The 14714-nt window shown below is 36.1% G+C and overlaps 1 protein-coding gene across 6 annotated transcripts in view; it reads left to right on the top strand.

Moving 5' to 3' along the window:
- The window catches only part of PTPRK (protein tyrosine phosphatase, receptor type K), a 293985-nt gene that overhangs the window by 73472 nt on the left and 205799 nt on the right, over window positions 1-14714 (top strand). For all 6 annotated transcript variants that reach the window (XM_026044058.1, XM_026044053.1, XM_026044054.1 and 3 more), the window contains exons 3-4: window positions 12622-12703; window positions 14399-14514. In XM_026044058.1, the coding sequence (XP_025899843.1) occupies window positions 12622-12703; window positions 14399-14514 (198 nt within the window). The remainder of the gene's footprint in view (window positions 1-12621; window positions 12704-14398; window positions 14515-14714) is intronic.

The raw sequence follows: 14714 nt of genomic DNA, 5'->3' as shown, positions 1-14714 counted from the left end.
AGGAAGTCTTAAAAGCTTAAAATTATTACAAAAATAAAAGATAAATAGAGGTGGTAATGCATTATTGGACCTTAAAATATTACCTTTATGACTCTTGTAGTGTTTGGCATTGCCAGCACTATAAAACACAACTGCTCGGTTTTTTTCATTGGGTATACTGTAGGTTATGTGGTCCAGCTGTGATGGAGCACATTGCTCTGCACTTCTGACCAGTTTGCCACTTTTCCCTTGAAGGGAATTGCAAATGGCTCTTCAGGCCATATATACTGATGAATTGTTTTCTGCTTTTCTACACGGAGACTCCTGACTATATCAAACTGGTCCAGCAGGCATAGGTTAAAGAAGGAGAAGGATGTTGTACTGCAGCTGTGCAGGGCATGTACTTGTCGTGTAAGGTGTTCCATCTTCAGCTCTGTCAGTGCTGCACTCTGCCTTGCAGTTTACACTTAGAGGCAAGAAATAACAAGGTTTGCTACCACTGAGGTATTTATCTCAGGAGTTTCCTGTTAATACATATGGTTAATTTAAAAAGTGGAAAAGAGATGTAACTTTTAGGTTTTCCATGTGGCTGTCTTGCCTGTGATAGTGCAGCAAGCTGTGCCTACTAAGGGGAGGAAGGGGGTAGAAAAAAAGAGGGGAGAGRGACAGAAGAGAGAGAAGAGGAACAGAGGAATAGAAAAGAGGGAAGGAGAATGACAAAGTTCTGCAAAGCCTGCATGTTACCTGAACAAGAAGAGCCTCAATGGGCAGTTTGGGAGAAGATCTAGAAGAACATGGTGCTGCAGAAACCAAGTACAGTCAACTTGGCAGATGAAGATGGAAATGACTCTTAATTTTGTCTGGAAATAGAATTTGGTGACTGTAGTTGCAAATGTGGTTGCTGTGACTCAAGGAGTGGCAAGACCAAGTAGGCAAATGGAAACAGGAAATTTCACACTGCGAAGCATCTGTTGAAATTAGGCTTGAAAATGAGAGTTAAGACTGAGCTGTAATCAGAGGGACCCTTGTTTTAAAATATGAGGGACTTAGAATATTTTGACTGGGTGAGGTGGATGAGGTGGCAAAGGGAGATGAGAGAGGCTGGAATACAAAAAGCCGTAAAGAGATGTCCAATAGAGCAAAATGTTATGAGAACAAAGGAAGGGCAAAAAGAGGAAAAATTTGTATATTTGTGCATGAGGGGGAAGTTGCTCTTTCATTTCTTTTTATGAAATTCTCTTTCTTTTTCTCTCTCTTTTTGGAAAGCTGCTAAAGTGTTATTTACAGAGATGTGGGGGAGCTATTAATGGATATCTGTATTAAAATAAAGGATGCACTGAAGATAGTTTAAGGTTGTCGTGTTTATTTTGGTAGAATGTTGTGTAGATATCTTGAATTACGTTTTTCTTCTTGTGGAGTAGAAGAACTCATTCAGCACTGTAGGTCAGGTGCAGATATAAAAACATGCCGTTTTATAGTTATTAATCTGACACTGTCAGAAAGTGTGGGAAGGAGAGCCAACAGTTGAGTGATAAAGGTGAGGAAATGGAATGGGAGAGAGAAATCTGATATTTTCATGTGAATCAGTTGAGCAACTAAAGAAAACTTTACTCTGACAGCTCTTCACAAGAGATTTTTATATAATCCATATCACTTGCTCCAACTGCCTTGTTGCTGAGTCTACAAGAGAATATTCGAAAATGTTACTGCTGCAAATAGCATCCAGGAGTTTGGCAGTTTATCAGCTCTTGTTGTATTAACCTAATTAATGTGAGCAAGACACAAAGCCCCATTTATTGTGTGTGTTTCATATTGCTTCCAAATTCAATGTATAGGTACACATAAATACATTGATGCATACATCTATACATAACCTACCAAATAAAGAGAGATTTTACTGTATCATTAGGCTCATTATTTTCTTCTTGGGACTGGCTCAAACGTTGTTTAAAAGAGCTATTTTATATTGTAGATAAACAGGATTTTTTTTTTTTTTTGTGGACAGGCTTTTTAGACTGATGATGTTAATGCAAATTAAATTATTAATAAATTAATAAGGAAAACATCAGTAGATGCATGAAGTTGCCTTCTATGATTTCACTGAGATCTTGATAATGCTACTGAGAGAAGAGGAGCAATTTTATAACTCATATGTAGTGAGTAATGATAGTTGTTTCTAACTTGTGGTTGACTCTAGTGGTAGTTATTGTTGAAGTATGTTATATGTATCTTGTTGTGTTTTGCATTTCAGTTTCAATTTTGTGATTTAATTCAAATACTCTTAAACTTGRTATCAGATAAAAGACATCAAAACTGTAACTTTTCATAGAGGTGGATTTTGATTATTTTTTGTAGCTGTTCTTTACAATTGTGATTTATATAAATATTTATAATTTTGTTTGCCAACATTAACTAAATGTATATACCTTAGTGATCTTGCTAATATAAATTTATATGGGTATTCTAATGGGAATTTTATCTATCACTAGAGAATTTGTACAGGGACACTGGTACTGTCTTCAGTACCTCATCTGATGGAGTATTATATTCTTGTCTTCTGACTCAGGTTTATCTGTGTTTCTTAAGGTTGTTTTTTTGATGTTGGGAATTATTTCTGGCCTGCAGTATGTATAAAAGATCATCTGCAAACATTTGTGAACTGAGCAAGATATTAACTGCCTGTGACTGTTAAAGCCTGCATCTGGTGGCTTGGTATCATATAGATGAAAAGCCCCAGGTTGAACATAATGCAGTATATTTTGCTGTAGACATAACTGGATCAAATGGTAGAACAGTGTCTTTTTCTTCCTTCTCTCTTCCTGGGTAGAGAAGAGGGCAGTTAAAATACAGGTTTTGACTTTCTTGTACTTACCAATGGCATAATGCTTAATAACTTGCAATGGCTTACAATAATGAAAGATGAACCTTGAGAGCAGAGATTAAAAAAGTGTTTGTTTGGGGGTAGAAGTTTATCTTGAGAAGGTTACTAGTAAGGACGTCCTTCTCCCTTATCTGCTTATTGTAGATAAAAATTGTAATTTTATAAAGTGAAAGGTTAGTGTTCATCTATGTGATCTTTTCCTGCCATTTAATAACCCATCTATTAGAAAACAAATTTATAGGAGCGTTAAAAATTTATATCTCAAATTAAACGAAACGATGGCAGAATGTTAGTTAGAAAACTTAAGTTGTTTGAAGAATAGTAATTACCTGGTGCTTCATAGATGGTTTTCAGAACTAATTAAAAAAAGTTGGTGCATTTTCTTTGTTCTGAAAAAGTTTAAAGGATGTGAGTATGAATGGTGCTTAGTTATTTCTGACTTTCGGGAGCTGATATTCTTTCTTGTTGAGTACTCTAGTTGTAAATGTTTTTGTCCTCTCCTTTCTATGGAGAATAATGAAAATGATTCATGCATAGTGCTAGAGATCATGCACCTTACTCATTCTGGTAGCCAAAATCATAGAAACAGTGGCTTATGAAGGACACATATACAGGAAASGAAGAATGCTGCTTCAGTATTAATCTTCAGCACTTAAAATTAAAACTGGTTTGTTTCAGAATGAAAGATGGACCCTTGCTTCTTGAATCTAAGGATTCATTATTCTTCTTTTTAAGATTAATTATTCCTTTCTTTCCATTTTATTTGCTTAAAAGTTAGTTGATACAGGGTAGGTAAAAGGATTAGTAAGAATTTAGCAAGTATTTTCAAGCTAAAGATTTTAAGGGTGGAAGAGACTTTGTCTTCCATGTGTCCTGTCTCTTCCCCCACCACCAGCATCTTTGTTTGTTATCTTCTATCTTTCTCAGATGCGCCTGATTTTCCCTGTCAGCAATACGTCTTCTCCAATTTGATCCTCTTTCATTTGATTAGCTACTTAATAGCACCTTAATGTTCTATACTTCTGGCAAACTCAGGAGATGAGGTGAATAACTATAGCTGTCTTTTCCTAATAAATGGAAGGCCCTGAAAGGATTCTGTATTTAATACTGTTTTAATGGCACCATGTCTGAAAGTCCTAATAATATCCTGGCTGGAAGAGCCCTTTGAGTTATTATAACATCTTCATCTTGGTGGGGAAAATACATCTATATTATTCCTGACAGGTGTTCATCTTTTCAATTTCATACAGCTTTTCTGACAGACTCTCTTCCAGTGTTTTACCATCTTTACTACCCATTTGTGATTTAAAAGTACTTGTTAAAAGAAATACTTCCCTGTCACTGTCTCAAATGCAAGTTTCTGCTTAAACTGCTAAATTAGGAAATTAATCTGACTTGTCTAGTTTCATTAAGAAAGGCATATGAAATTGCACAGAACCAAGCAATAATGACAGTTTAAATGATTTCAACTTTACTAGTCTAATGTTTTGAGAAGTAGGAAGATAATTTCAGAGAAAGAGTTGTTCAAATGGAATCTGTAAAATTCACTTTAAAGACACTGAGATTGTGAATTTCACATCTGGTTTACATACAATTCCCTTCCCCATAGAAGCCAAAAGAGAATACCTGTCAAAATCATCAAAACTTGGTCTCAAGTGTACACCCGAGATGACATGCAATTCCAGTGTACAGGGAGGTCAGTTTTTATACTTGGAAAACTTCAGTTGAWGTTGATATATATATAAATATATATATATATATGTATGTATGTATATATATATGTATATGTATATATGTGTGTGTGTACAACCACACACACACACGTATATATAAAATGTATATTATATGTAAGTTTATATATAAGTTTATAAGTTTATATATAAGTTTGTTTATATATAAATAAAAGTTGTTTGTACAGCTGGTTGTCATCTTCCGTGTTCATCTAGCACCTATGTGTTGTGGTCAAAGCAAAAATGCAGAGAACAAAATATGTGCAGATTTGTGGAAGGAATGTTGTTATTGCATCTTGAAACACATTTTGCAGAGAACACGCTAGGGTAATTTATTGCGGAAATATTGCTATTTCCTGAATACTACAGGCTGTTTCTGACTTGATGAATATCTCCATGGCAGAATTAGGCATAACCTGTCAAATGTGTCAACCTGTTTTGGGTTAGTTCTTTTTCCTTTTATATGAAGTTTCCTTCTTTGGTGTTTTGTGTTCTGTATTTATTGACCATCCAGTAAGCTGCTCTTGAAGCACTGTTTGTTCGGCAATGTATCTTACCATTTTGTGTTTTTACACTTTAATTGCTCTTGTGTGGGGCTGGTTTTGCAGCAAGCCGAATAGATCCTTATTCAAAGAAGTGGCAAAGAATGATAGCTTCACATTTTAGTTTATATGAGTTTCACTGCAGAGAAGCAGTATCATAAAGAAATGAGCGAGCTATGTTCCAGTCGGCAGTCTGAGCGGTGAAGAGTGGATTTAGAAAGTGGTTTTGAAAAGTGCCTTAGCTGAGAGCAAGCACACTGCATGGAATGGGTTTGACTCTCTGCAATGATGTTTCAAGCTGTATTTGTTAGTGTTTTGAAAATAAGCATTTTAGATATTGTTCTTTTCCTTCAACATGGACTAGAAAAAGTTGTTTTAGACTAAAATATGCAGAATGCAACTTTAACCTCTGAATTTAATCTGTTCCTTTTTGCTAACTTGTTTGTTTGCTRTTTGTTATACACCAGTTTTGTGATACTGTCATGTTGTCAATTGGTTATGGAAAATAACTAATTGTTGGAAATCTGAGAAATATATTGATCTATGTAGCAATGTAGATGCTATTCTATATTTTGCAGCAATAAAACTTCTGATACTGTGTTTAGATGCATTGTTTTTTTGGTTAAGGGTATTTATACCTCTCTATACACACCTCAAAGCATATCTTGCCATATAATAATTTTTCTTTTTTTTCCACATGACAGGGATTCTCAAATATTCCTGAAAGGCAAAACATAACTGACTCYGTACCCTTATCCAGGCATAGAAAAGTACAGTGCCATCGTGCCCAACCTGTACAGCCTGTTTCCAGTGTCTATCCATATTCAGAAACATACTGGAAAGCTTATTTGGAAGATGTGTATTTTCTCAAAGTTTTTGTCTATTACAAATAAGTGAAGTGTTGGGTACCTTATTGAAGTTCTTGTCCTATGGCTCTTATCTCTCTCATCGCAGTTTGAGGCTTTAATATCACGTTTTATAGTGCTATGAAAGGTTCTGTGACTGTGGCTAAAAAGTTCAAAGTATCTTGGTCTTTATGATTAAATTTCAATAATTAAGAACTCTGACACTCAAACAAATATTTTAGCTTATTGAAGATCTTATGTCTAAAGACCATGTAAGAATAGTTTTCCTTCAACCCTTTGCAGTCAAATGAAGAGTGATTTGATTTTTCAAGACTGAGTATGCCAAGATGATTAACAGCTTCCATTCCAAAGCCAAAACTGATGTAACTATTCCGGGTGTGTTGTTTCCTTCAGACATTTTCCAGGCATGACCCTAAGAAATGTTTTTTGTAAGTAACTTGAGGAGAAATAAGCATAGATAAGTGGAAAGATGTGACTCTTTTTGCAGTGTTCCTGTCTTTGCAGGTAACAGGTACCTGCAGGGTCCCTGGCATGCCTATAGCTTCTCCTGCACTGGGTAACTCTGTTAAGAGTCCATTTTAAAGGTTTATTACMCCCCATAGTAACCGTGTGTTGTGCTGCCGATTATTTGCTATTTGTGAAGGTAATGCAGTTTTATCAACTCTCCTCTCTTTCAAATTAGCACACCTAAAGGTCACCTGCAGGTCTTATTTGTGCCTTAGAGATACTGTAAGAGTTTTATTGATGGAATTGAGTAGCTGAGCTGCACAAATGAGTGTGAGAGAAGCTTATTCCAGCTAGTAAATTCTCTGAAGATTACGGGCTGRGACCCCCTGATGTGTTGGTATGGGGAAAGGCCTGGCTTCTGCTCCTCGGGGTGCCTTGCGGCGCTGGTTCATGACCACTGGCGGGCCAGAGAAGAAGGGCTGAGATGAATCTTGGAGTGTAGGTCTCCCAATCTTGGGTGGTCCTTAAATATGTAGGGGTGGGAGGCAGTGTGTCTGTGAAGGTTCTCATTGAATGACTGAAACAGTAGATGAAGGAGATGTATTAATGGGGACCATAAGTGATAGAGTGTTAGCTAAATGGCAGAATTTAGCCTCCCAAATTTTCGCTGGAATGTTTGATTTACTGTGCTGCAAATACCTCTGGACCCTGTCAGCAGAAAAGCCAGTCTCACAGSCTTGCTTAGACCTTTGAGTGGAAGTACTTGTGTTTTTGTGGTTTCTAAATTAGTTCAGCAAAATTATATATAACTTTCAGGATGGAAATTCTTTTTATGTCAACAAATTTTTTAAAATATTAGGTTAAAAGTTTTAGATGTTCCTACCACCTGTCTCTTGTTCAGCTAGCTTTCATCATTTTTTATTTTGTAATATATTATCTGATTGATTATTATTTTCTGCTGTCTTGGTGATTAAAATTTTTGTTTAATATTTATATTAAAATTTAGCACTGCAGAAATAGTAGAATTAAAAGTTTGTCAGTGAGTACTGTTGGTTGGTTGAGTGGTGAGTTGGTACTGTTTCATCATTTTATATATAATTGGTCTTGTTAATGGCTTTTCGTGATCATAAAGTTGTTTTACTGCAAAACAGTATTGTTTGATCTTTGCCAAATGACGTTGTTGTATATGTGGAGTTGTACTACTCCACTTTTGCAAAAATTAAAATAAGAAAGGAATGTGTAGGGTAGAAAAAAATATAAACTATTAAAATTTTACATTTTAGATTCTTAAAATCTTTTTCCAGACTTTTTTTTTTTTAATGTTGGTATAAAGGTACCACTGCTTCATTTGGTTTTTTTTTGAATTAATTTCTTCTTCATTTGGTTTAATCATCAATTGAATAGAAATGGTCTGGGAACTGCCAAAAATACATCAGAATACACACCAGTAGCATTTTGAGTACTCAAACAGGGAGAGAAGTTTTCAAGTTATTCTGGCCTCAAGTTGAGGTTCATCCGATTATGTTTGTTTGTTTTGGACTATCATCTATCCCAAACATGACACCTTCTGTTTTTATAAAGCTCTTCAATGTGCCTTTCCAACGTTCGTTGGAATTGATCCACTTACAAGCTTTCTTTCAGATAATTAAGCTGGTAGAGATGTATGTGAAGACCCATCTCAAATTTCTTTTCAGTGTAGCAGGAAAAAAAAGTTGTCAATGAAACAGTATATTTTTGCTGCAATCTAATTAATGTGTGGACGTTTGTTTCATAAATATGATTGCCTGAGAACTGTCATCAAAACTGTGAGCAGGTTCAGGCATTTATCTGTATCACATCTATTCAGACAGGTCAAGCAGAAGAGGAGCAAAGAAAATCTCTGAATTTATACTGAAAACGCACTGCTTGGTGGTGATAGTGCTCTGGTTTTTATTAGATAAGCTGCTTTTCAAAGACTGGACAATTCTGTTCTCAGGGTGGGTAGGTATCACATAAAGCAACAAAGGCAATGCTGAGTTGCTGAATCTAGAGCTGTGAAATTAACAATGAGTGTTTTCCAGAAAAATAGACAGGAGGGCCAAAAGAAGAGGGAGGCAAGTCACTGGACTGGACTGTTGTACAGGGTATCCCAAGAGGTCACACATGTCCAAAGGATGAGTGCAGGAGCTCTTCTTTGCTCTTGTGGCTGCTTCTCTTCCCTTGCTACTTTTCTTTGGTTTCTTCACAAAATTTTCTCTGGGAATGCTTTCTTGAAGGATCATTGCCTCGAAAATGTTGATAAGGAGAGTGCTTCAATCTTAGCAAGATCTAAAATTTTAAGTACTTAGAAATGTGATGAGGCCAGTCCTTAGGTGTTTTTGTGTATGCCTGCCAGGGCAGGTTTTGTCTTATAGAGATCATAGGATACCGTACAGTTGTATAGGAATGTGAGGATTTGAGCTTTGCTTAAGCATGGAACTTAGCTGCTAAATCCCTATGATAATAATTTATTATATATAATATATATATATACACACACACACACATATATATCTGCATTCAAATGCTATTCAGTATGAAAATTGTTTACAAATGTTTATTTTTATTTCTGGAATAATACTAAGTGAAGAGTAATTATCATCATTTACATTTTAGAACTAAGACATGAAAGCAAACTATATGCATAGCCTGATCTGAGACAACTAAAATTGTCTGGTTTTTTTTTTCCCCTTTTTTTTATGTATGTTGTATGTCATGCATTCAAGGTGACCTGAGACAGCATGTTGACCTTAAAGCCCTTTAATAGGGGTCAGGAGGTACGTAGATAAGGATGATCTGGTTGATATATGCAACTTGCATTTCCAAGACTTTTGACAATRTCCCTCAGCAAAAGCTTGTACTTAAATTAAGCTACCATTCTATGAGAAGATACTTCCATAGACAGATAATTATTTAAAAGAAAAGAAAATGGAAGGTAGGAATAAATTATCACTGTAACCAGGAAAAAAACTGCCAGGGGAATCCTGTAAAGTTTTCTGTTTTTTAGYATATTTGTAAAGGGTGAGGGGTAGAGAACAGTGAAATGAGGAAGCTTGCAGATGAAAGTGGCTCTGGAGCAGCAAGGACAGTAGCTGATTGTGAAGGACCATACAGGAATGAGTGATTGCGTAGTAAAATGGCAGGCATATCTTAATGTAGAGATATAAAATAATGCACACTATATAAAATCCTAATTTCACACACAGAATGATGGGTTCTGAGTTTCCATTTGCACTCAACAGCAAGATTGTAAGGTTCATAAAAACATCAACTCGAAGCCCAGCGATGATCAAAAAAAGCAAGTTAAGTGTTAAGGACTGTGAAGGATGGCATGCAGAATACACTGCATAATGACATTATGCTACTGTGCGAATCCGTGATTCACCTCCGTTTTGGCTACTGTGGGCCAGTTCTACTCCTGTTTTGAGGGATGGTGGTACCAACTAGGAGGAGGTTCAGGGAAGGATGGCAAAGGATAATTGAAGGGAGGGAGGGATTACTATRTGAATGACCAAGTAATGCAGGAATTTTTAAACTTAAACAGAACAACCTGGGAACATCAATAGAAGTCTGCAAAGTCATGAATAGTATAGCAGGATGACTGGGATTAATTTRTCACTGGTGTGAGTTATTAAGGGATGCCACAGAAAAGCTAAACACATTTGTCTGTTGTGTAATGCTGTCAAGAATAGACCTGTAGATTTGCCTGATTTAAACTATATTCTCTAGAAGTTCGCATGGCTTTGGGGGGAAAAATGGGCAAATGTATGGAAGAGAAAGGCTTTGCAGGTTGTTATATACACAAGAGGATGTCCAGCACAGGTATTTTTGACATATTTTTGTTTGCATCTGAATTCAGGCACTTTATAAACAAGGACACATGATTTTATTTGGAAAAGCTTGGTGTAAAGAACTATTCAAGCATCAGATAGGATCTCTGTAGAAAATTCAAGGGATCAGATCTAATTCCTCTGAGTAGTGTCTAGCTAACCTGAGCTTTTCAACATTTCCCATTCTCATTCATTTCCCTGACTCTTGTATCAGATGAGACAGGATAGCTGTCTGCAGAACTCTTCTGGGTACAGTCCTGATTGATCGCTAGAAAACAATCTACCCTATCCATTAAATGAGGCAAATATGTCTCAAAATACACTATAGGAAATTTGTAATTACTAGATTTGTAATAACAGAAAGTGTAATTATAATTGTATATCCAATATTTTTTTCTGACTAGAGTGATAATCTGATTTATTTTTTTCAGTTAAAATAGAAGCATATTTGCCATATTTATGGAAGTGCAAACTGAACAGCAATTCAGATTAACTGGCAGGATTCACTCACTATTTTATCCATTAGGATAAGCTTACTTTAGTGAAAAGGGTGGTCAAAATGTCTGTTTTTTYCTCAAATACAGTTTGTGTATGTGAAAAAGAGAGAAATACCTTAGTTTCTGCTCTGAGTTCTCAACATTTTAAATTGCTGTCTTATGTATATAAACAATTTCTATTTTCTTTCCCATTCTAAATRTGGGAAGGTACTAATAAAGGAGGAGGAGGAAGCAGGGAATTAAGAGATTTCTATGATTCAAATGAGGTGAGTATAAATAAAAAGGAAAAAGAGTGGAGAAGGAACCTCAGGAAAAAGTTCTGGAGAAATTGCTAAAGGGACTTTAGTCTGGTGCTCTCAAAATATGTTCCCTGCATTTGTCTTTCTACCATAGGAGCATGAGTTAGTGGATTCACACCTTGAACATGCTCATATCCACCTTCCTGTGTCAAATGTTCTTATTTACAGAGAGACTGTAGAAATGGCTCTGAGTATAACAGACCTAGGGGGTTCCTCACCTCTTGGGTGGGAAAAGACATTGCACTTAGTGGCTGGCTGGGGTGTGAGGGTGAGGAARTGGAGTGAGTGGAGCATAAGCACATTGAGGAATTTCTGATGCAGCGTTTAGAGGCAAGTTGAGTGAACACTAGGTACTTTGCTGAAGAGAGTCATTTTTSTGCAGCAAGGGTCCAAAAGAAGCCAAAAGAAGTCCAAAAGAAGATCTCCCAGTTAGAAGATTAGAGAAAGATCCTTGGTAGCGTTGGTGTTCTCCCACCTGCCTGGAGGGAATAATGGGTTGTCAGTCCCTTGCCTTCACTGCTCCCTGGCCGTGTCCGTGGGAATGGGAGATGTCACCTGCTGAAGGAGAGCAGGTAGTACAGCTGGCTTTCTCTAAGCCTGTCTTGCACAGAAGACCTCAATGGTGGCTTACTTATTTCACGCGGGCCATCTCTACAGAAAGTTTATACCAGATTGCTTTAATCAAACTTCTTTGCTGCATTTTTTTTTCTCCTAATTTCTATATAGCCTAGGAATTCATGCTTAATCCTTTTATTTTTTTTTTCCCTTCTGATTTCGGTCCCCTTACTCTCCCTATATTTTTTGTACCAAGGCAGTATGAATCTTGACAATAAATTTGTTGCATTCAGTTTGACACTGTTTTGCCATATCTGCAGCAACAGGGAGCTCTGCGCTCAAAGCAACCCAAAACCAATTCTTGTTACTGCTTGTTTGGAGTGAGGCAAGAAGCTGGAGTGTGAACGTGATCTCTTCATTTGCGCCATTCATAGCAAGTTCCTTACTGCCTTCCCAAAATACAGAATGCAGTTAACTGCTACTACAAAAATATCAGGCTACAGCACTTTTCATTGCCACTGGGGAGTGCTACACTATTTCTGTGCATTTTTGGKTTTTTTTGTACAATCATGGTGCAGAAGATTACAGGAGAAAGTGGACAAGAATAACTTGTCCAAGAATACATATTTTGTTAAAATTGTTGGTTATTCGTGTACTGTGATGTTGAAGCTATCTGAAAGTAGTGGTGTTTTATAGAATTGAATTGTGTTTAAATGTTTAGTGGAGTGAAAATAGTATGCAATTAATTGAGGTAATAAACATGGTTTTCTGGTGTGCTATAAGCAGCAAATCCAAATTCATGTATTTGAATGGTATGGAACTACAATACATTAAGTAATAAATATTCCATTCAGTTGTCAAGCCTAGTAGGAAGTTCMACTAAATGAAAAAGGAATGTGTCTTATATCTACACAGTTGCCATTGTGGGAATTCTGTAGAAATGAGTGTTGTAAACATTTTTTCTTTCATTTTGACAGGTAATATTTGAAGCTGAAGTCTCAGAAGGGAGAAATGGCTACATTGCCATTGATGACATCCAGGTTCTGAGTTACCCTTGTGGTAAGTAATGATTAAGAGCTGCATTTTTCTCTGTCTTTTCAGGACACATTTGATAGTGCTGTAGACTGCAGAGTTTTCATCACTTGATCACTGATGTTCTTTGTTCTTTCAATCACATTTCTATTGCAACTTCCAGGGGAAAATATAGCATTGTAGTAGTGATTTACCTAGGTAAAGTCTTTTTCTACTTTTCTGTATTCATTGAATACTTTAGAATAAAGCTTTTCTTCTGCACTGTTTATTTTAATTGTAAATAGTTGCTATGCATAATCAAAATGGGTTTTAATGTTAATGTGCGATTCACTGATTATAATAAGCTTACTTGGCAGATGCATGTTAGACATTTGTTAGATTTCATGCCTGTTTCTCTTTTTTCCTCTTTTTTTATTTTTTTTTCTCCTCGAGGCAGGCTTCAGGCATATATTTACTTTTCCTTGCTTAATCCTGGGGAAGAATTACACACATGCAAACAGAAGCTGTATGAATTCTAATGTTGTACTAATACAAAGGTGTGAGGAAGAAATCAATAGTGGGCATTTCAGTCATTTGTTATCACTATTCTTCTTGTTATTTTGGTTCCATGCCACTCTTTTTGTTTTGCCCTTTTTAAAACATAATTTTATTGTAGTACACCTCATGGTTTGCAATTTAATTGTTTTCCAAAAAGATCGTGGTACAACAAAACCCACCAAATTGGGTGAGTTATGCCAAAGTTGCAAGTGCAGTCTCACATTTTTCTTATCTTCTCCCTCCAAGTCCGTTGAGAGCAAAGATCTAAACAACAAGCTCCCAAACGTAAGGCAGTGTTTAAGTTGCCTATCTTGTTGCATTTCAGCCAGCATGATCTCTGCACTCAGCAAAGTTCTGCTTGGACTCAGTGTTTTGTTGTGTTTGAAATAAGTGACAAAACAAAAAGCACTTGACTACATCCACAACAGCAGATTGTCAGCATGATACAGTAAAGCTCTTTCCTGGTTAATGATGGTTAAACTCCATTCATTGCCTTTTTTTTTTTTTTTCCTTTTTTTTTTTCCTTATTTGATTGTAAGTATTTCTACTACTGTTTTAGCTAGTAGTTTTTCAGAAAGGGATGTGAGAGAGCTGTGTAGCATATCTTTTCCTCCCATTTGTCTGTCAGCTTTTTTTACATCTAAAAAATCCTTCAGGTGGTTGTGCCACAGAGCTTTCCTAGGGGCTTTGTCATTATTGGGAAGAGGTTTGTACTGAAATGCTATATTTAGTGGAACACGTAGTTTCATTAACTAATACAGCAGAGCTCAAAGTTATGCTGCAAATAATCTGGGTAATATCTACCTTTTTACATGAGCACTCTCCTGCTAATTGGCTTCTTCTCAGTATGACAGATTTTATATAATAGAAATACTTTGGGATAATTTTTGTAATGTGCTGCTGACATTTTGGCATTTGATCTCCTCCTTTTGGCTTTGATTTGTGAAAGACTTTATAATAACTCATGTACAACGCAAAGTAGCAGAATCACTAGAGAGAAGAGAAAGAACTAGAAGCACTCTTTCTTCTTGAATTGAGATGAAGCAAATCATTTTCTTTATTCTGTTTCTGTTTTTTTAACCAAAGGTTGTTTTAATATGCATCTTTTGGGAGAATGTAACATTGCTGACACCTTTTTTCTTAATGATAAAAATTATTTGTAATTTTTATTTTCCACCTCTGCAGATAAATCTCCACATTTCTTGAGGCTGGGAGATGTAGAGGTCAACGCAGGGCAGAATGCTACATTTCAATGCATTGCTACAGGGAGAGAGGCAGTGAATAACAAGTTATGGCTCCAGGTAAGGCCAACTCATCTAAGTCTCTTTGGCCAGAGGATAAGCTTGTTTCTGGAGGTGAAATATGTAAATTCTTAAGYCTTTTTTCTTCTGCAGATAAACTTGTTTAATTTAAGTGAAATTTAAATTTGATTAAATGGAGAAGCATATAAACATTTTTCTTGGTTTAGTGTTTTTCCTTAAGCCTTTGTGGTCCTTCTCTA

This window comes from Nothoprocta perdicaria, unplaced genomic scaffold (assembly GCF_003342845.1).
Source record: "Nothoprocta perdicaria isolate Ctin4 unplaced genomic scaffold, notPer1 scaffold_349, whole genome shotgun sequence".
NCBI lineage: Eukaryota > Metazoa > Chordata > Aves > Tinamiformes > Tinamidae > Nothoprocta > Nothoprocta perdicaria.
The sequence above is the reverse complement of the archived record's forward strand: the minus strand, read 5'-3'. Positions and strand labels throughout refer to the sequence as shown.